General features: G+C 37.6%; 1 protein-coding gene across 1 annotated transcript in view; it reads right to left on the bottom strand.

Moving 5' to 3' along the window:
* The window catches only part of SNX3 (sorting nexin 3), a 44,374-nt gene that overhangs the window by 7,053 nt on the left and 13,577 nt on the right, over window positions 1–23,744 (bottom strand). Inside the window, exon 2 of the mRNA XM_059941469.1 lies at window positions 1,763–1,858. Within this exon, the coding sequence (XP_059797452.1) occupies window positions 1,763–1,858 (96 nt within the window). The remainder of the gene's footprint in view (window positions 1–1,762; window positions 1,859–23,744) is intronic.

The raw sequence follows: 23,744 nt of genomic DNA, 5'->3' as shown, positions 1-23,744 counted from the left end.
ATATGAATCTGCAGGTTTATAATGAACTCCACTAAGATTTGTATTAGAATTTTACAAATTTATAAATAAGTTAGGAGATACTGCCTTATTCCTGTCAGGTCTACTGCTAAAATGCCACCTCTAAGAGAGGCCTTCTCTTGACTATCCTATATGACAGTAGATCTCCTGGCACTCCCTATTTCCCTTAGTTTAATTTTGTTTTTTAGAGCATATTACCATCTGACATATTATATATCTTACTATCTTTTTCTGGTCTCCCTTCACCACTACCGCAACTTACCCAATAAAGTACCATAAAAGTAGGGACCCTTCATTTGTTCACAGCTCTATCTGCAACTGACAGAACACACAGAATGAGCTCTCAAATGTTTATAGAGTAAATGAATCTTCAAAAGTGAATATTCCAAACCAGGAATGTAATATTTCTGTTTATTAAGGTCTTCTTTTGATCTTTCAATGAAGTTTTAAACAAGCATGTTTTAACGGGATTTTTTTTGTTGTTTTTTTTTTTTAAATTTTTGGCTGTGCTGGGTCTTCGTTTCTGTGCGAGGGCTTTCTCTAGTTGCGGCAAGCGGGGGCCACTCTTCATCGCGGTGCGCGGGCCTCTCTTGCTGTGGAGCACAGGCTCCAGATGCGCAGGCTCAGTAATTGCGGCTCACGGGCCTGGTTGCTCCGCGGCATGTGGGATCTTCCCAGACCAGGGCTCGAACCCGTGTCCCCTGCATTGGCAGGCAGACTCTCAACCACTGTGCCACCAGGGAAGCCCTCAATGAAGTTTTAAAGTTTTCTTTACATGGGTCTTATATTTCCAGTTTTACTTGTAAGTATTTTATACTTGGATATTCTTTTGAGTAAAACTGTTTTTCCATTTTTGATGGAATGCTATGATTTGTATATGTTGTTCTTGTATCCAGCCATATTTTTCTGGTTAAGGGCGTTTTCCTTCCTCTTCTACCTTAGTACGCTTCAGAAGCGAGAATAAGTTAGCCTTAACCTACTTCAGGGCTCCTACCATACCCACTTCTTATCCTACTACACTCCAGTCACAAGATAACTTTTCGTCATTCTGAGTGTACTTTTCATGACTCCATGCCATATATGTCATTCTGATGTAGGGCTGAAATAAGAGACGTTAGAATGAGACCTTGTTCTCTCTATTTTGCAGCCAAAGCCACCAAATTTCTTCTAAGAGAAGACAATTATTATCAGGATATATGACAGTGTTCTAAAACTGCAGGTAGCAACCCGACAGTAGATCATGGCCATCATTTAAAAAGCTAATCTGAGGAATATCAGCACCTGTCACACAGAGTAAGGTAAGTACTGGTTTATGAAACTTCTGTTATATGTAAATGTGTGATGATAAAAAAAAAGTATGGAGTCAGTAAAAAAAAAAATTGGAAATACACTGATATAGGAGATGTACTAAAGAAGAGAAACTTAGCAAGGGGAGGAGAAGAAGGTGGGACAGGAAGATCACGGAAAGGAAGGAAGCAATAGCAAGAAAGTTCTAAGAAGAGTTATCTAAGTGTGAGTCAGCAAAGGCCTCAACTGGGCCACTGAAGTAGACATGAGAAGGAAGAGTTCTAAGGAAAAACTGCACATTTCCCCCATCTCCTATAAAGTAAAATGAAAGTGAACTATTTGAAAAAAAAAAAATGTTTGCTTTTACTCACTTTATTCAAGATAATTCTCCTGAGAAGTCTTAAACATTAAAATTTGGAATGTTTTGTTTTAAAGTCACATCACAAATAATTCTTACCTTGCTCTCTCTTTCTAATTCACTTCTCAGCCATTCAAAGTCACTGTATCTTCTTCTAACGGTAGATTCCTTCAGCTTGAAAATAGGCAGATTTGTCTGAAACAAACAGAAAATCACTCCTAAATTGAAGCATGTTACAGGGACTTAAAAAAAGTGGGGGGTTGGGGGAGGACCTGTTTGTCAAATTGATAATATGGCAAGCCTAGTTATGTTAATATAAGAAAATCATAAAGTTATTAAGATGACATTTTACCTTTAAATGTAAAAAAGTACATTTTTTACATGGCTGTTAAAAACGTATTTTATTTATACTAGAATACAACTTTTATTTATTTATTTATTTTTTATATTTATTTTTGGCTGTGTTGGGTCTTCGTTTCTGTGTGAGGGCTTTATGTAGTTGCGGCAAGCAGGCGCTACTCTTCATCGCGGTGCGAGGGCCTCTCACTATCGCGGCCTCTCGTTGCGGAGCACAGGCTCCAGACGCGCAGGCTCAGTAGTTGTGGCTCACGGGCCTAGTTGCTCCGCGGCATGTGGGAGCTTCCCAGACCAGGGCTCGAACCCATGTCCCCTGCCTTGGCAGGCAGATTCTCAACCACTGCGCCACCAGGGAAGCCCAGAATACAACGTTTAAAAATGCACATTTGTACATATGCTTTTGGATGTCATTCTGCCTGAGGTCAGTTACATAAATATAGGTCAGTTTTTCTATTTCAGTAAGCTGTAAAAATGTCAGGAGTGAGATGAAGCTAGCTCTGATTGCTATACAGTTTAGTATACAATGCTCATAGGGGAAACAGACCTTAACTACTTTGAAATGAAATACAAAATATTTTGTTATTATGACTAAATTAGATGTTTCATAGTGAAAGAAAAGAATGCAGAATTATTCTTAATAGTCTTCTTAAAAATGCGAGAAAACAGCAGGGAAAGAGTGCAATGCACTCTTACCACCAATAGGAAATTAGGAGTCATACACATAAGGTCCATCTATCCAGAGCTTACAGGCTGAGGGCAAGTTTAGGAACTGAAAACATAATGCCCAGTACCTTGAGGTTACATCGGAATGGAAGACTATTTTTACAAGAAAGAACGCAATGACTACTTCTGTCAAATTCTAAACTTAAAGTAATAAGAAAGATTTCTATTATCTTTTACTGATCCTAAAGAGAAAATATACTACCAAATACAATTTAAAATGGTTTACGATTGAGGGCTATTAGCAGAAGCTGTATACCACTACAATTTTATAATCAAGAATAGATTTTAAAATGCACATAATATCACAAAGTTGGTAGGGACAGAAATGACCTAACACAATTAATGCCATACCATACTGAAAATGCTATTTAATACTATATACTCTCAGATTATATTTTGTCCTTTATTCAGTCTTTACACTTGTAGAATGACAAACTGTTTTAAAGCTGAAAAGAAAAAGTGTCACCCGAAGGAAAGACTGGCTTCTTACAGGGACATCATCATCATGTAAAATTCACCCCTAAGAAAATTCCAATCATTTGTTAAACTTAATGCCACTAGTAAGTGTCATTCAGCAGAAGTAAAGCTTTTTATTCAGGACCATAAACCCATTTTGCAGTGGTTTCAATTTTTTCCAACGTGTATTAACTTCTCTATGTAGTATACCTTATAGCTTGGAATCTTCTACAGATGCTATTGGGCATAACACTGTATAGGATTCAAGCATGAAACCAAATCTCACAAGAGGTTTAAAAGCACTTGAATTTTCTTTCCCAGGTAACCACAACATTTGTTCATTGTATTAATGACTAAGAGCAAAATTGCACCTAACAAGACTCTTATTATACTAAAAGTCAAGCTTATATTTAGAGATGCTGGCTTGCTGTACAGAGGGGTATTCTCACTCCCCACAGGGAATAAAATTAGGTCCCCTGGAGAGCAGGATGATAATTCCCAGAAAGAAAGCACTGGATTATTTCTCTCTAATTTCACCCATTGGCTTTTTAACCAAGTTCACCCTTCCGCATTAAAATATTAAGTCTTTGTAAGTGTCTAAAGATAGAAAGGCCTTTACAGAATTGAGTGTTTTCTGCAGGTGAGACTTTACATTTTGAATTCCCTCCTCTCAAATTACTTTACAAAAGGGATTAGCTGCTCTCTTTATTCAATATGTTAAGATCAAGCTTGTGAATAGAGTTCCCTAAGAATTTTCATACTTATGGGTACGGAAGTCTATAAAGTTAATCTCTGAAACAACATATCAAGCTTACAGGTACAATGTTGAGGGAAGAATGCCAATGCAGCTCATTTTACCTCCATTTTCCCTTTTGAACTTTTGACACAAGCATGATTATATCTGATTCACTTTAATAGACGGGTAGTGGGAGGGAGAAAAAGTCCATTCCTTTCTATGATTAGCTAAGAGTTTGATAGATTATATATTAAAAAAGGATCATGGTTAGCTTAAGAAAATTTCATTGTTTTCTCAGCTGGTTATAATTTCTCTTTATATGAGGACTGCTTTAGAGTTTTTTGTGTTTTTTTTAACATCTTTATTGGAGTATAATTGCTTTACAATGGTGTGTTAGTTTCTGCTGTATAACAAAGTGAATCAGCTATACATATACATACATCCCCATATCCCCTCCCTCTTGTGTCTCCCTCCCACCCTCCCTATCCCACCCCTCTAGGTGGTCACAAAGCACCAAGCTGATCTCCTTGTGCTATGCGGCTGCTTCCTACTATCTAATTTACATTTGGTAGTGTATATATGTCAATGCCACTCTCTCACTTGGTCCCAGCTTACCCTTCCCCTTCCCCGTGTCCTCAAGTCCATTCTCTATGTCTGCGTCTTTATTCCTGTCCTGCCACTAGGTTCTTCAGAACCTTTTTTTTTTTTTTAAGATTCCATATATATGTGTTAGCATATGGTATTTGTTTTTCTCTTTCTGACTTACTCCACTCTCTATGTCAGTCTCTAGGTCCATCCACCTCACTACAAAAAACTCAATTTCGTTTTTTTATGGCTGAGTAATATTCCATTGTACATATGTGCCACATCTTCTTTATCCATTCATCTGTCGATGGACACTTAGGTTGCTTCCCATGTCCTGGCTATTGTAAACAGAGCTGCAATGAACATTGTGGTACATGACTCTTTTTGAATTATGGTTTTGTCAGGGTATATGCCCAGTAGTGGGATTGCTGGGTCATATGGTAGTTCTATTTTTAGTTTTTTGAGGAACCTCCATACTGTTCTCCGTAGTGGCTGTATCAATTTACATTCCCACCAAGAGTGCAAGAGGGTTCCCTTTTCTCCACACCCTCTCCAGCATTTATTGTTTGTAGATTTTTTTTTTAAACGCATTGTTTACTTTGTTTATTTATTTATTTATTTTTGGCTGTGTTGGGTCTTCGTTTCTGTGCGAGGGCTTTCCCCAGTTGCGGCAAGCGGGGGCCACTCTTCATCGCGGTGCGCGGGCCTCTCACTACCATGGCCTCTCCTGTTGCGGAGCACAGGCTCCAGACGCACAGGCTCAGCAATTGTGGCTCACAGGCCCAGTCGCTCCGCGGCATGTGGTTTGTAGATTTTTTGATGATGGCCATTCTGACCGGTGTGAGTGATACCTCATTGTAGTTTTGATTTGCATTTCTCTAATGATTAGTGATGTTGAGCATCCTTTCGTGTGTTTGTTTAGAGTTTTGATAAAGTCACATCAAGTAATTCTTAGTATTATTTGCCCATTATTTTTAGAGTGGTAAGTGTGCCTGTTAACTTCTCCCCGATCATCACAAGGACTTGCAATTTAACTTGATCAAAATACAAATGAAAGATGCTGAGGTTTTTTGTTTAAGCCACTGGACTATCCCTGTTGATTACAAACTCTCATGATTGGTCACTTTCAACTTATTTAACCCTTATAAAATATTCTATTTTGGTTTTCTAAAGAGAAAAGAGTAAGGATAATTTGTTTCCCCTACAGTTTTGGGAGGATGCAACTATTACTACAGTTTAAGAGCATCTATAAAAGGGCATAGTGCTAGATAAGATGAGGAATATAACAATGAGTAAGATGCAGTCCCAGCCCTTATGAAGCCTAAAATATGTTAGGTTACAAGATAAGCATATAAAAAGTTAAATTTACATGGTTAAAAATATCATACACCATAAACAAAAAGTTGAAAGACCACAAAAAACTGTAGACAAATATATACAATAAAAAACAAAGAAATAATTTCATTAAAATGTAAAGAACTTAAAAACTAATGAAAGATGAATAACCTGACAAACAGAACAGGCAGAACACACAAAAACTATGTCAATAATGTTCAACTTCACTCACACAAGAAATGCCAGTCAAAACAGTAAGATCCCATTTTCATTTGTCAGACAGGCAGGTATTAAATTTTAATACCCAATGATGGTGAAGATAGATAGGCATCTAAAAAACTTGCTGATAATAGTGAAAACTGGTACAACCTTTAAGGAGGGTGTTTTGGTGATATCTATCACTCTTTTAAATGCATTTATCTTTTTTTTCTTAGCTTAATTAAAATTTTTTTCAATTAATTAATTTATTTATTTATTTTTGGCTGCGTTGGGTCTTTGTTGCTGCACGCGGGCTTTCTCTAGTTGCGTTGAGCAGGGGCTACTCTTTGTTGTGGTGTGTGGGCTTCTCATTGCAGTGGCTTCTCTTGTTGCGGAGCACGGGCTCTAGGCGCGCAGGTTTCAGTAGTTGTGGCACACAGGCTTAGTTGCTCCACAGCATGTGGGATCTTCCCAAACCAGGGCTCGAACCCGTGTCCCCTGCATTGGCAGGCAGATTCTCAACCACTGCGCCACCAGGGAAGTCCCAATGCATTTATCTTTCGAGCCAACAATTCCACCAGGAATTAACCCTACAAATATTTCCACATATGCAGAAAGGTATCAGTGCATAGAAATTTACTTTAGCATTGTTTATATAATAGCAAAAAACAAAAAAAATACAACACACACACAAAAACCCAGAAAACTAAAAATCTTATTAAACTGTTACAAATATAAAATGAATTATTATACAGCTTTTAGAAAATATAACTCAGCCATAGACTGATCAAGAAGCCTGCCTGAGACGTGTAAAGTATAAGAAGTTTCAGAACAGTATCTATCTACAGTATGATACCATTTGTATAAAGAAAAAAGAAAAAGCATAAAGGAACTGATGATTGGTTTGGTCAGTATTCCTTTAACACATGGAGTCAGTCATACTACAGGAAGACAGTTGAGAATGGTGAAAATAGTGTGAACTACATGCAGAGAAGAAAGAAGTATATTTAGGAAGTAATTCTTGTATATTCTAAACCATAGGAGATGATGGGAATTAAAACTGAAAAGCCTGAATGTCTGGCTAAGGTAACTTCCTGTGAGCACCAGGAGTTAACAAACATCTCTGAACAGGAAAATATCTTTAAATCAAAAAAGTATAACAGAGAAGTTACTATGAATTCAACAGATTAGCTACATGTACTACTAAGGGGCAGCATGAAAACAGATGGTTCTATTCTCACCACACACAAAAGCATTTTTTTGGTAACTATGTATGATTCTGGATATTAACTAGACTTATTGTGGTGATCATTTCACAATGTATACAAATATCAAATCATTATGTTGTACACCTAAAACTAATACAATGTTAGATGTCAGTTATTTCTTAAAAAAAGAAAAAGGTTGGTTCTAGCTACTTTTAAGTTTTATCTGCTTGAAGAATATGGAAAAGAGACAGACAACTGAGGCAAATTATAGCAAAAATTCTTCAGAGGTTTTCTTTTGGATATCATTTAAAATGCTCTTGACTTATCCAGAGACAAATAAAGTGCTGCATTCTGAAACTAAACGTAAATCAGACTTAACTATGGTTAACTTAAGATGACTAAAACCTCTGAAATTTAAAAGGCAAGATTTAGTATTTTCTCATCCTTACATTCATATTTTCCTCCTAATTTCAAGAAAAGTTGCTCTAGGGACTTCCCTGGTGGTCCAGTGGGTAAGACTCCATGCTCCCAATGCAGGAGACCCAGGTTTGATCCCCGGTAGGGGAACTAGATCCTGCATGCATGCTGCAACTAAGAGTTCACATGCCGCAACTAAGAAGTCTGCATGCCGCAACTAAGAGCCCGCATGCCACAGCAAAGATCCCATGTGCCACAACTAAGACCTGGAGCAGCCCAAATAAATAAATAAATAAATAAAAAGGAAAAAAAAGAAAAGCTGCCCTAGTTGCTCAAGCTGAGCATAAACTAGAAACCACTGTTTTCCTCTAGCTATGGTTCATTTTACCTAACAGGTAAAAGTGTCAAACTCAGCCATTTGTATGAAATAACAATATTTGAGGAACAGTGACCAGAGACAGGCAAGATCAGAGACAAGCAAAACTAAAGTCCATCATTAGGCAGGAACCATAAACTAAGACACAGCCGTCAGCTATTTGTGTAGGTATGTGTTATTAGTAAATGCTGAAGGTGAGCTTAAGTAACCTTGGCCTATTTTAGACTTTTCAGTTTCATTCATGGAGTTATGAATGTTCTGCAAAGCAAAGACAGAGGCTCCTATAAATATTTACATCAACTATTGTCATACATGTAAGAAATCGCAAATTAACCATAATTTAAAGCTATGTCAGGGCTATGGCCCAAACTAACACTTAAAAAGCAGAGAATTATAATCATCTGCCCCTCAAAAAGTTAAGTTGGTTGCCTGGAATCCATAAAGTCTATAAAAACTATTTATTCCACATTGAAAATATGCTTTTAGTAATCATTATAAGCCAAATACTAGTTAAATGTCACCACTACTTAATAACATTTCTTTGGAAAACTATAAAATAGGTTACCTATATTAACAAGGGAGGCAAAAGCTGAGAATACAGCAAGAGTGATCAGATCTGGCACTGAAAGGAGCTTTTAAAGTCATATCTAAATATAGAACATAATATTAAAAAGTCAGAGCTAAGAAAGTCAATCCAAAATCTCTACTCCATATCCTATTCCTGCTACTGAAGTCAAAGACGTCTTCTTCAACCTGGTTATGCTTCAGAATTACCTGAGTAGTTTAAAACAACTTCTTAAATGAAGAATAACACAAATAGATAAAAGTGCACAAATACATTGAGGGTACAGCTCAATAAATTTTCCAGTGGTAGTAATCTGGGTAGTCCTAAAACAAAACAAAACAAAACATGGGGCATCCCTGGGGGCGTAGTGGTTAAGAATCTGCCTGCCAATGCAGGGGACACGGGTTCGAGCCCTGCTCTGGGAAGATCCCACATGCCACTGAGCAACTAAGCCTGTGCGCCACAACTACTGAGCCTGTGCTCTAAAGCCCGTGAGCCACAACTACTGAGCCCACGTGCCACAACAACTGAAGCCTGCGCTCCTCAACAACAGAAGCCACCTCATGAGAAGCCTGCGCACTGCAACAAAGAGTAGGCCCCGCTCGCCGCAACTAGAGAAAGCCCACGTGCAGCAACAAAGATCCAATGCAGCCAAAAATAAATAAATAAATAAATATATTAAAAATAAAGAATCAAGCACTGCCTCATTATTGCTCTCTCTTTTTTTTAACGTTTAAAGTTTTTACTGATTTGACACAAAACGAAGATAACATAAAATTCTTTACAAGATTCACACTGGTAACAAATTGGTTAAGGAATGTCAGTTCAGAGTATTTAAGCTTAACACTGCACAAAGAAAATTCAAAATGCCCATAAATATGACAATTCATAAAATGAAAGAAACTTGATAGAGACTTCCTAAATTTGACAAGCCCCAAAATCTACATGGCATTACAAATAATGATATATGACACTATTTTTTTCCTAAACTATCATTAGTAAAGAACAAAATTTTATTCTCCATGCTGGAGGAAGGAATGTAATTTTTAAAAATTTTTTCTATGTAAAATATTATAAAATTATTGTCATATGTAGAAGTGATCGAGTATGCAACAGCAAAAACCTCAAAAAAATATAGAATGGTGTTAGGCAGTTAGTAAAATTATGTTAATTTCTGAATTTTGTGACATCAGTAATATTCTGCAGTTTTCTTTTTTTAATTGAAGTATAGTGGATTTTCAATATTATATTAGTTTCAGGTGTACAACAGAGTGGCTCAAAATTTTTATAGATTATACTCCATTTGTTATTATAAAATATTGGCTATATTCCCTGTGCTGTACAATATATCCTTGTAGTTTATTTATATATGCCTTATCTCTTTAGTCTCCTTCCATCTAGAGCAATCCTCCTGCCCTTTTGCCATTTAAGACATTGGCAATTTTAAAGAATGTATCTGAGATACATTATACACTTGAGTTTGTCCTCTTCCTCATGACCAGTTTCATGTCGTTCATTTTTGTCAGGAATGTCCTTACAGAAGGAATGCTGAAGCTTTCTCAGTGCCCAACATCAGAAAGCACGTGATGTCAGCTTGTCCTATTATTGGATCACTTGGTTAAGGTGAAGTCAGCCAGATTTCTCCCATGTAAAGTTACCTTTTTTCCTCTTTATAGTGAGTTTTTTTTTTTATTCTTGCACTTACCCTTCATAATAAAATTCAGTGCCATTTGGAATTTACCCAGCTAAATTTAAAACTTATACAACTGGCAGAGCACAGAATGAATTCTTCTTGGAGAATTCACATTTTTAGGTGAAATTACTTGCCTGGCTTTAACCATTAAGAGAGAGACTGGCTTACTGCAGGAAAGCCCTACTCTCTGCCAAATACAGTGTGAACATGCAGATGTGTAAGTACATTATGTTCACAATTCGTTGATTCAGAAAAATTAAGAAGACTTATAGTCTACTTGGCTAGAATGAAGCCATGGATATTTGTTACTTGTCCTATGCAAAATTCAGGGCAATTCTCAAGCTTCTGTGTAGCTTATGAAAAGGAGATGGACTAATCACTGTATAAGAAACCTGGGGCATTCAGAAAACTAGAAAAGAACAAGACTAACCACTTGAAGAGAACCATTCAATATTATTTTATTGCTCTTTATTTTTCCTAATAATACACCAGAAACAAAACTGCAAAGGGATGAAATGTTATGAGAGAGGCCTATATGCCTGATACTCTTTTTTTTTTTTTTCTTTTTCTTTTATTTATTTTATTTTTGGCTGTGTTGGGTCTTTGTTTCTGTGCGAGGGCTTTCTCCAGTTGCGGCAAGCAGGGGCCACTCTTCATCGCGGTGCACGGGCCTCTCACTATTGCGGCCTCTCTTGTTGCGGAGCACAGGCTCCAGACGCGCAGGCTCAGTAGTTGTGGCTCACGGGCCTAGTTGCTTCGCGGCATGTGGGATCTTCCCAGACCAGGGCTCGAACCCGTGTCCCCTGCGTTGGCAGGCAGATTCTCAACCACTGCGCCACCAGGGAAGCCCCTGCCTGATACTCTTAAAAGGCTATTTATATAAAACAGAAACCAGTCATTTCCCACAAGGTATTACTAATCACATAGGGTAAAATCATCAGGAATCCAAACAGACATTATATACTAAAGAACAGATTTTGAAACCATGGTATAGAGCTCTAAAACAAATGCTCCCTTCATGTCCAAGCAGAGGAAATGGCCACATTATTGGTCTCCATAAAGCTAGGTCTTACGCACTTACACAGGCTGACCTATTAAAGTCAGCAGCTCACAGATACCCTATATGTAACCTGATTATCACTGATAACCAAGCAGAAAACCAAGCCTCAAAACGTGGTCACCTGAATATAGCTTAACAATAGATATTAGAAAAATGTTTACTAGGTGTTTCTAGTATTTCTTCAGATAGTGTCATGTGTACATTTGAAAAAAGAGACTGGCAAAGACATCAAAAGTATACTCAATAGACCATACTCTATTCAACCAATCCTAAGAGATGTAAATGGATGCCTCACTACAGTTCTCATTAAAAGGTTGTATTTCTCCAAATATCTACATCTAGAGATAAAGGATAAGCTGAGAAGTGCTTAAGCTATTACCTCGCCCTTCAGTACTTTTGATACTTGTTTTACCCAAACTGGAACAGCATGAATAACTGGAGATATGGTTTATAACCTAGATGAACTCTAAATATGGCTTGGGAGAAGTCATTGAAGTGAAGAATAAGCTTTTAGTCTGGAGAACCTTTGAAATGTAGATTGTCATTAAGCCAAGGTATTTAGTTTAGTTTCTTTCTTTCTTTTTTTAAAAAATAAGGACGTGGCCTTCCTGTGATACAATTTCCCGTTATTTTAAAAGAAGTATCCTTTATGGTATAATTTCTGAAACAGTAGAGAAGAAATTATCTAGACTGGTTTAATGTATAAACCAAGTAATTCCAAATACTTTTCCTACTTTGTCCATATTCTTCATTTGTGAATGGCAACAAGATTCATTTGTGAGTTCATGCGAGGTTTTCAATGAACAACCTTTAATGGAATTGTGCAGTAATAATTCTACTGTAAAGGACAATTTGTTCTTAATAGTTCATGAACACTTACATAATCCTACAGGCTTCTGCTGAACGAAAACCGCCTATTAACAGGGTAACCTTTTTTGAACAATTTTTAAAGTGCAAAACAACTTTCTATCTCTTTCCAACGTGCCTAATTGTAAGAATTGCCTCAAGAGGTTTTGTATTTTTTTAAATTTACTTAATTTATTTATTTTTGGCTGAGTTGGGTCTTCATTGCTGCACGCGGGCTTTCTCTAGTTGTGGCGAGCGGGGTCCACTCTTTGTTGCGGTTCGCAGGCTTCTCATTGCGGTGGCTTCTCTTGTTGCAGAGCACGGGCTCTTGGGCACGTGGGCTTCAGTAGTTGTGGCACATGGGCTCAGTAGTTGTGGCTTGTGGGCTCTAGAGCGTGGGCTCAGTAGTTGTGGCTCACGGGCTTAGTTGCTCTGCAGCATGTGGGATCTTCCCGGACCAGGGATCGAACCCATGTCCCCTGCATTGGTAGGTGGATTCTTAACCGCTGCGCCACCAGGGAAGCCCTGGACACTATCTTAATTCTTATATCTTATCATATATCATAAGATATATCATATCTTACCACCAGGGAAGTCCCTCAAGAGGTTTTAAACATACTCCCATCCCTACAAACTCCAAATGCCCTCATCTAGAGAATCTCATTCAAATGAGTATGGGTTGGAATCCAAACATCAGTATTTTTAGGTGATTCTAAGGTGCAGCCAGGGTCAAGAACCACTGCCCTAGACTTACTAAGTGTGAAACAGGGTAGGGGGGGTACTGAGGAATCTGTATGGTCACCAGTGATTCTAGTTTAGCCAGGACAGATAAGGGCAGTATTTTACCTCCTCAAGGATAGTGATCTGGAACTAACACTATGAGAACACTGAACTGGAAACAGGATGCAAAGTCACTGTAAGTAAAACTATAATGTAGAAACCAGTGAAAGAATATTAGTTAAGAAGCTCTTTTCAGTAAGTGTATTTTAAACTTCAATATATGCATTACCAGGCACATATGGACTACAGAGATCTCAAAAGGACACCCTCCTTAAGAGATATTTACAGCATAAAACTGGTGGGTGGAGGGAGGAGAGCAAAGTAGTCTTCCAAGATTTATTACCTTTAGCAGTTACAACCATAATTCATCACAGACTTACTGTTTAGATAAAAGGGTAGAAACCTGCACTAGAGTAATCAGCGTAGCAATGAAATAGACATAAAACATACACACATGAATCTATTAGGTTAAGTCTGCATGGCAGGCTCATAAAAAGTATCCTTACAAAAAAAAAAAAAAAGAACAATGGTACATGCTCATTTGCAGGTATGTCATTTTGATACATTACTGACCCTTGAACAATGCTGGGGATTAGTGGCGCTGACCCTCCTGAGAGTTGAAAATCCAAGTATAATTTATAGTCGGCCCTCTGAATACATGGTTCCTCTGTATTTGCGGTTCTGCAAACATGGATCCTGTAGTACTGTAGTATTTACTATTGAAAAAAATCCGTTAATAGGTGGACCCACGCAGTTCAAACCTATGCTGTTCAAGGACCAACAGTATATCCTTTCAGACTTCCATATATACAAATTTTATTCTTATTAAAAATATCAGCTTCTCATTTGATATCGTTAACATGATTGTATACAGTCATCATCTATATGAGAGACAGTATAGTACAATGGTTAAAGCATGCAGCTCTGGAACCAGACAATCTGGTTTTAATCCCAACTCAGACATTAATCAGCTATCTGACCCTGGGCAAAATGCTATGGATGAGAGCTAGATGAAGCCTTAATATAGATCCAGGGAACTGATATACCGTCTTTAGGACAAACCTCTGAAGGTAAAATTACTGGGCCAAAAGCTATGAATGTTAAGGCTTCAAAATGTCCTCCAGAGAGGCTACTTTGCTGTAGACTAAGGAGGTACACAACTGTAGCAGGCTATTACTTTGGTGGCCTACAATAAACAATGCCTCTCGGTATCTTTCTTTCTGTATCCTCCATATCTTTATGTATCCTCTCCCATATCAGCCTGGCCATGTAACTGCCTTTGATCAATGGTATATTAGCAAATATCTATTGATTACAATAGGGCTCGTCCTCTTGGAACGCTTCTTCATAAAGACATTGTCTCTTGGAACCCAGCCACCGTTATTCTATTAGAAATCTAACTATCCACATGGAGGAAAACTCAGGACCTGATCATCAGCCCCAGCTTATCTCCCAGATGGTAGCCAGCACCAACTTGCCAGCTAGCTATATGACTGAGTCATCTTAGAAATAAATCCAGCCCCAATCAAGCTGCTCCAGTAGATATCAAGGAGAACAGAGATAAGCTGTCCCTTTCTTAGATCTGACCAAACTGTAGAACTGTAATAAAGTGAAAGTAAATTGTTGTTTTAAGCCACCAAATTTGGGAGTTTTGTTACACAGCAATAGATAACTGAATCAGTAACCTGATTTTGGTAGAGTCATGCTAATAATCAAGAAGAGACTGAGAGGATAGTATTTCATATATAAAAATGTGATACCTAAAGAGCGAATAGACTTAAAAAATGTTTAAACTCTTTGCTGTTTACTTTTTTGCTTCCTTATCAGCTCTTGACTATTTTCTGAGTAGCTGAAGTTCCCAGAAAATCCAAAAGATTTTACTGATTCTGGATTATTCAGCAAAGGAAGTGTTCCTCCATAACTTAAGAAGCTGATCAAATGAGTTGAACCTGAAGATTTCCTACTCTGAACAAAGGAAAAGTTTTAAAATAATGGTTATAATTTAAGATTGAGTTGCTTTCTCTACAGTAACTTGATATATCTCTAGGAATAGATAGTATGAAATAGTTTGCCACCAATATTATAAAAGAATGAAGCTGAGGTGTTTCTTCAAAGAATTACCTGGAAAACTATAAAAAACATCAAAGAGGGTATTTAATGAGTCTTAATTCTCTAAGACATGAGTGATCCCCATAGTAATAGACTCCTTTCTCTTCTAGTCAGAGTGATTAGCTATAGTAATAGCAACTAGACAATGATATTAAACACTATATACATGCATGCTTTAAATTTACAAATTGACAGCAGTGTCATTACAATATTTTATTCCTTTCATAAAGCTGCACAAAGAATGATTATTGTTCTAGTAACCTGAAAGTACTCAAATCACTAATGCAAAATCTTTTTATTAGAAATAGTAAGTAACTCTCTAAGAATCCTCATAATATACCATGACTAACAGCACAGGTCATAAGAGGATTTGTAACTTGTCATCAAAGGTTTCAATACATTAATAATTAGGTCAGTATAATTTCAAAAAATTTCTGGTCAGCAGATCCTCTTTAACTTAGATGTAATCAGTGTTTGAGGTAGGGCTGGAAAGCAAGGCATTCTGGTTCTTTCCCTTATAATTTAGGTTCATTTCAGAGTACTCTGTCTAGCCTCTTTTCTTCTCATACTTTCCCTTCCATGACCTCTCCTCCAAGCTGTGTTGTGAAGTTTGTAAGAAAAGGAAATCATTCCAGATCCTTCACCTTTAGCCCCCGAACCCTACTTGAAACCCTATAAATATTTAATATTTATAAATATTAATTATGAAGTCTCATAAGCCATTAAACTGATGTTAGAATGCTAATAAGTATACAGAATAAAAGGCATTTACTGAGACTCTACCATGAACGCTGACTAAGTATATTGACATGGTCCCTGACTTAGATTTTATACAGACAAGGATAGGTTAGGGTTAGGAGGTAGACACTAAGGAGAGTGGAATACCATGGGGCAGTTTCTGTGAGATAGTACTCAATTTGGGGAGTACATTATGATAAAGACATGTATGTACAACCTGTCAAAGGCCTTAAAGCTAAAAGAAAAATTTTCTAAGTATATTTTCATGGCTGCTTACATCATTATGTATCAAAAGTTTTCAAGTTTAGATATGGATGAAAAGTTTAAAGTCCCCGTTTCTTCCATTCACTTAAGGTATTCAAGGTAACAGCCATTAAGGTTGTATCTCAGAGAGAGACATAAGGTTTAAATAATTGTTGTAACACTTTTAGTGGTGGAAGTTCCTGACATGATACATTGTTGGGGGAACAAAATGCAAGCAAATATATATGAGTATATATACATTCATTCAGTATTTCCTTTGTATGACTGTAGACTTAGCATAATAGAAGCTAATCACAAATCTGTGACAATGATTTCTGATTCCTGGAAGCAGCAAACAAACAAAAAACCAGATAAATTAATCAAGCAGACCTGGGCTCAAGCCCTTCTCCGGAACTAAACAGTATGACCCTGTCAAGTTACTTTCCCCCTCTATATCTGAGTTGCAGTATCTTTAAAATGAAGATACTGCCACTTAGCTCAATTAAATAGGAACTATTATTACTTCACACATATTATCACTTACTGGATATGCAGTGTAAAGTTTCAATTTATGGCTGAAGAAACTCAAAAAGAGGTGATATGAAACTTGTTCAAGGTCACATGTCTACTAATGGGCAAAGAGATAGAGAGGATTCTTACCTATGTTCAAGGTTCATGCTCTTAAGGAACACTATGGTTAGAGTACCTGACCCAGAACAGATGTTAAATAAAAAAGGTTAAAAACTCTACTAAAGGGACTTCCCTGGTGGTCCAGTGGTTAAGAATCCACCTTCCAATGCAGGGGACGTTGGTTCGATCCCTGGTTGTGGAACTAAGATCCCACATGCCGCGGGGAAACTAAGCCCATGTGCCACAACTAGAGAGCCCGTGTGCCTCAACTAGAGAGCCCACGCACTCTGGAGCCCATACGCCACAACTAGAGAGAAGCCCACATGCTGCAATGAAGAGCCTGCATGCTGCAACTAAAACCCGACACAGCCAAAAATAAATAAATAAATAAATAAATTTTAAAAAATCTACTAAACATTTAATAAACAGTTCAACAACTACTATGTGCAAAGAGCTAAGTAATACTCGGTTACGAGGCTTTTAAAAATATTTAAACATTGCATAAAAAGTGCTTCTGAGCACCCATAAATTAACATTAAATCATAATAATATGAACTAACAACACTGTAAATCAACTATACTCCAATATAAAATAAAAGTTAAAAAAACTTTTATTGACATATATACACTAATATGTATAAAATGGATAATAAGAACCTGCTGTATAAAAAAATAAATAAAATTCAAAAATTCAAAAAAAAAAAAAAGAGTACTTAAAAAAAAAAAGTTAAAAGGAGGGCTTCCCTGGTGGTGCAGTGGTTGGGAGTTTGCCAGCCAGTGCAGGGGACATGGGTTCAATCCCTGGTCCGGGAGGATCCCACACGCCGCGGAGCGGCTGGACCCAAGCGCCACAGCTGCTGAGCCTGCACCCTAGAGCCCGTGAGCCACAACTACTGAAGCCTATGCACCACGACTACTGAGGCCCGTGTGCCTGGAGCCCAGGCTCCGCAGCGGGGGAGGCCACCGCGGTGGGAGGCCCGCACCGCGGCAGGGGGTGGCCCCTGCTCACCGCAGCTAGAGAGGGCCCGCGCGCAGCAACGAGGACCCAACGGAGCCAAAAATAAAATAAATAAATTTAAAAAAACCCAAAAAACCCATAATGCGTAAAACCTTGTTTCTTTAAAATATGGAACCTAAAAGAAAGGTGTAATGTGTGGACTAAAAATGTCACCTGCCATATCAGAAACAAAGGATGTTGAGGTCATCAAACCATCAGCCACTGCAGCCACAGTATCCCCCCCCCACCCCCACCCCACACTGTGCACCCTCAAGGGATTCAGGATGGAGAAAAACAGGATACTGGTCTTAGATAGTTAAGGTGCATATCAAAGGAATGATTTCAATGAGCCCAGACTCTTGCATCTTCCCATACATAAAAAGCGCTAAATTCATTAACTTGATGTCTGTTTGTCTTTAATTAATCTTTTGATGTTCCAACTACCTGGTATTTGTTGCAAAAACTCCTATGTATCCTAGCTCCTCCCTTACCTCTATGGAACAGTCCCTCAGAGCTATCTGAGAGGCTGCCTCCTGGGCTTGTCTTCAGCAAGTCTGCAGAATAAACCATAGTTCTCATCTTTCAGGTTGTGTTTTTTTTATTTTTTTTTTCAGTCAACAAATGTAAAAAGATAAGGGTGGAACTGCTGGAATGGTGGGTTAAGGAGCTTGGTAAACTCTCTCCCTCCAAAAAAATCAAAGATAAAACTAGTAGTTCTACCAGTGAGGCAAGCTGTGCAAACCAACACCATTGCTGCTAGAGGGAGACAGATCACTGATCACGAGTAGAATGCAGAAAAGTTCCATATACAGGGGTGTTGTTAACAATAGTGATCTTGGTGGCAAACAATTGGGGAAGGCCAATACTGCAGTAGACCAAGGTTGCAGTACTGACTGGGGCAAGAAACAAATCAGCAGACTTGCCAGAATTTTAGCAGGGATATCCTGAGAATGGCACATCAATGACAGGCCTTGATAAGCTCTCACTTACCCCTGGTGGTCTGAAAGGCTATGTGCTTGCACAAAGCTGTATGCAAGCTCAGAAAAGACTGGTGAGGACCCTCATTATCCATACATCTGTAACTGAATATGAGGTCTTTCAGAGATACAGGAGAGAGAAAGACATGCTGAAACAAACTTGTAACCTGGCTATAATTTCAATTCCCCAACCTACATACGAATACACTAGCAAAGGGCAGAAGCCTTACTAGCTCAAGGTGTTTATGCAGAACCTCTGACCAGTCACTGACCACTAAAGCAGTCCTGATCCAAGGGTGACCCTCTAGGAAGCCAGGCTTAAAACATACACACACACACACACACACACACACACACACACACACAGAGAGAGAGAGAGAGAGAGAGAGAGAGAGAAGAAGAAAAATATCAGCAACTGCAAACTACAGACTTAGTGCAGGCAAGTCCTTAAAAAAAATAAAGATATAGCATCAGAGCTCCCCTGGGAGGAAAGCCAAGAGGTGATCTAGCTTAACAGTCTCTAAAATGTATCATCTAAAATGCTTGGTTTAACAAAAAAATTATAAAACATGCAAAGAAACAAGAAAGTGTAACCCATATGGGGGTGAAAACAGTCAATAGAAACTGTCTCTGAGGGTGTTCAGTTGTTGGACTAAGCTGACAAGGATTTCAAAGCAGCTATCACAAATACGTTCAAAGAACCAAAGGAAACCATACTTACAGAATTCAAGGTATGATGACAATGACTCAATGAACAGAGAACCTCAACAAAAAGAGATTATAAAGAAGAATGAAATTGGAATTCTAGAGTTGAAAAGTACAATAACTGCAATGAAAAATTCCCTGGAGGGGCTCAACAGCAGATCTCAACTGGCAGACAACAGAATCAACAAATCTGAAGATAGATCAACCAAATTTTCTATTCTGAAGAACATACAGGAAAAAAACAACAACAACAAAACAGTCTCAGAGACCCGTGAGACTCCACCAAGCATACCAACACAGGTGAAATGGGAGTCTCACAATGAGACAAAGAAGAATAAATAATGACTGAAGACTTGCCAAATTTGACTAAAATCTTTAATCTGCACATCCAAGAAGCTCAATGAATTCCAAGTAGGAGAAACACAAAGAGACTCTATACACATCATGGTAAAAATGTTGAAAGACAAAGACAAGCAGAAAATTTTGAAAGTAGCAAGAGAAAAATGACTCATCACATACCCCCCAATCCCCCACAATAAGATTAACAGCTGACTTCCCCCTGAAACAATGGGGACCAGGAAGCAGTGGAATATTCAGAATGTTGAAAGAAAACACAACAACAAATAATTCTGTACCTAGCGTAGTAGACAGAATTCTGACACGGCCCCCCAAATTCCCACCCCATGGTGTACACACCTCCTTTTAAGTGTGGGTGAGTCCTATGGATGTCACTTCAATGATTAGATTACATTCTCTGACAAAGTGAAAGAATTTTGCATATGGAATTAAAGTCCCTAATCATTTTGACTTTGAGTTCATCAAAAGGGAGATTTTGGGGGGATGGGTTTGACTTAAATCAGGTGAGTCCCTTAAAAGAGGGCTTTAGTTCCTCTTAGACCAAAGAGATAGTCTGACTAGCCTTGAAGAGGAAGGCTACTATAAATTCTATAACCTCCAAGAAAATGAATTCTGCCAATTATGTGAACCTGGAAAGAATCCCAAGCCTCACATGAGACCAAAACCTTGGCCAACCCCTGACTGTAGGCCTTGTGAGACCTGAGCAAAGGGCCGAGCTAAGCCATGCCCAGACCTCTGACTTATAGAAACTGGTAAGGTAATATTTTAAGGTACTGCATTTATGATAATTTTTAATGCAGCAGTAGAAAACTAATATATCCAGCAAAACTATCCTTCAAAAATAAAGATTAAATAAGACATTCCCAGATGAACAAAGACTGTAAGAATTCATAGTAAGCACATCTACCTTACAAGAAATAATAAAGAAAGCCCTTCAGGCTGAAAAGAAATGATACTAGATGGTAAATGGGATCCACATGAAGAAATAAAGAGCAGCAATAAAGGCAATTACATATGTAAATCGATAATACAGTAGAAAATAAATTTTTCTCTTTTCTTAGCTGATTAAAAAGACAATTGCATAAAACAATTATAAAATTATTGCCATTATAACATATAAAAATGTAACACATGACAATAATAGCATGAAGGAAGGGGGAGGTATATTGGACTAAGGTTCCTATTTCACTGGAATTAAGCTGGTATAATCTGAAGTACATTGTGAAAAGCTGTGGCATACTGTAATTCCTAGATCAAACACTAATAATAATTTTTAAAAAGAAGTAAAAGGGTCTCAGGAATTTAAATGGTACAATAGAAAATATCTATTTAACACAAAAAGCAGTAAAGGAGGAACAGAGAAACAAAAATATGAGACATACAGAAAACAAGTATCAAAATGGCAGAAATAAACCCATCATACCAGTAATTTCATTAAAGATAAATGGATTAAGGGAGAAAATATTTGCAAATGAAATGACCAATAAGGGGTTAATCTCAAAAATATATAAACAGCTCTTACAACTTGACAGCAAAAAAGCAAACAATCCAATTAAAAAATGGGAAGACCTGAACAGATATTTTTCCAAAGACACACAGCTGGGCAAAAGGCACAGGAAAAGGTGCTCAACACTGTTAATCATCAGGGTAACGCAAATTAAAACCACAATGAGATATCACTTCACACCTGTCAGAATGGCTACTGTCAAAAAGACTACAAATAACAAATGCTGGAAGGATGTGGAGAAAAGGGAACCCTCGTAAACTGTTGATGAGGATATAAATTGGTGCAGCCACTGTGAAAAACAGTATGGAGGTTTCTCAAAAACTAAAAATAGAACTACCATAAGACCCATCAATTCCACTCCTGGGTAAGTATCTGAAAAAAAAAGAAAACACTTATTTGGAAAGATGCACGTACCCCAATGTTCACAGCAGCATTATTTACAATTGCCACAATATGGAAGCAATGTAAGTGTCCATCAATAGATGGATGGATAAAGAAGATGTGGTATATAAGAGTGTGTGTGCGTGCGTGTGTGTGTATTACAGTGGATACTACTCAGCCATAAAAGAATGAAATTTTGCCATTTGCGACAACAATGGATGGACTTGGAGGGCATTAGGCTAAGTGAAGTAAGTCAGACAGAGGAAGACAAATACTGTATGATACCACTTACATGTGGAATCTAAAAAATAAAACAAACTAATGAACAAAAAAGAAACAGACTCACAGACAGAGGACAAAGTAGTGGTTACCAGTGGGAAGAGGGAAGGAGGGAGGGGCAAAATAGGGGTAGGGGATTAAGAGGTACAAACTACTATGTATAAAATAAATAAGCTACAAGGATATACTGTACAACACAGGGAATGCAGCCAATATTTTTTAGTAATTATAAATGGACTATAGCCTTTAAAAATTGTGAATCACTATGTTGTACACCTGAAACTTATATAATATTACACATGAACTATATCTCAATTAAAAACACAAAATAAAACATAAATGGATTACATACTCCAATCAAAAGGCAGAGATTATTGAGACTGAATAAAAAACTTATATCCTGTCTACAAGAGACACACTTAATATTCAAAAACAAAAACAGATTAAAAGTGGAAGGATGGGAAATTATATATAGCCTACAAATAACCGTAAGAAAGCTGGAGTAGCTATATTAGTATCAGATAAAACAGACTTTAAGACAAAAGAATTGAGATTCTTGGCAAAAGGTCTTGAAGAATTGCTTTCCTCCCTTGCTTTGGTAACTTGAGAGGAAAGATGATATAAAATTAAACAACCGCCCCTCCCCCATTATTCATTTCCATGTTTTTTTATGGTGGTAAAATGTACATAACATAAAAGTTACCATTTTAAGTGTACAAAGTGTGCAGTTTTAAGTGTACAGAGTTCTGTAGCATTAAGTACATTCACATTGTTGTGCAACCATCACTACCATCTATTGCCGAATAATAATACATTCTATAAGAATGTTTAAAATAATACATTCTATAAGAGAACGAGTAATGGATTCTTAAAACTAATCATTTACTGAAATCAGCGCTTTCTTCTCTTTTTTGACAATGCAATAAATAGAAAGCTGGAGCCAACTCTCAGATAATAACAGCAGCGGCTAATATTAAATAAACACAATAGTATTTAAAGTCCGTAACACACGTCATTTAATTCTCATGTAATTCTGAGGAAGATCCTAACACTCTCATCTTAGGATGGACAAAAAGTTCAGAGGAGTTAATTGCCCAAGGGCACTCAATTAGCAGGTAGGGCAAAACTGGGATATGAATTCATGTCCATAGTTCAAGTGTTAAACACTTAGAATATGTTAAACGTTATCTCCCAAAGAACAAAAAAATTAGTAGAGACTCTAAAAGAATGGAAGTCCATAGTACATAAGTACTCAATAGTTTTGTTCCTCTGCCCCCAACACACATAATACTAAGTCTGCCTCCAGTTCTCTTCTACCATCACTAGGTCGGGAAAGACTGCCCCAGATGTTTAGACCAACTGGGAGAGAAGTCTACCTTCCTTGAGAGGAAAACTTAAACACTATGATAGACTCATCAGTCAAAACCCAAAAAGAAAATGAGATATGCGTCAGGTCTTCTGTTGGTGGAATAACACCAGGGAGCCCTATAAAGGAATGGATGGAGAGTGAGAGAAACAAAATGTAATGTCAGGACAAGTATAGGAAATAACAGTAGTAAATAACAGCAACTACAAATTAAAACAAAATTTCTCTGCAGACTCTGGCATAGAATATAGAATTTCTAGCAATACTGACATGAAAAAACTGCTAAGATGTCTCTGAAACCACATGATACTCAATTTCCTAATGTAATAAAATGATCTTATCAAGAAAATAAGTCGGGCTTCCCTGCTGGCAGTGGTTAAGAATCTGCCTGCCGATGCAGGGGACATGGGTTCAAGCCCTGGTCCGGGAAGATCCCACATGCTGCGGAGGAACTGAG

This window comes from Balaenoptera ricei, chromosome 12, assembly GCF_028023285.1.
Source record: "Balaenoptera ricei isolate mBalRic1 chromosome 12, mBalRic1.hap2, whole genome shotgun sequence".
Lineage (NCBI taxonomy): Eukaryota > Metazoa > Chordata > Mammalia > Artiodactyla > Balaenopteridae > Balaenoptera > Balaenoptera ricei.
This window is presented reverse-complemented; position numbering and strand designations above follow the sequence as displayed.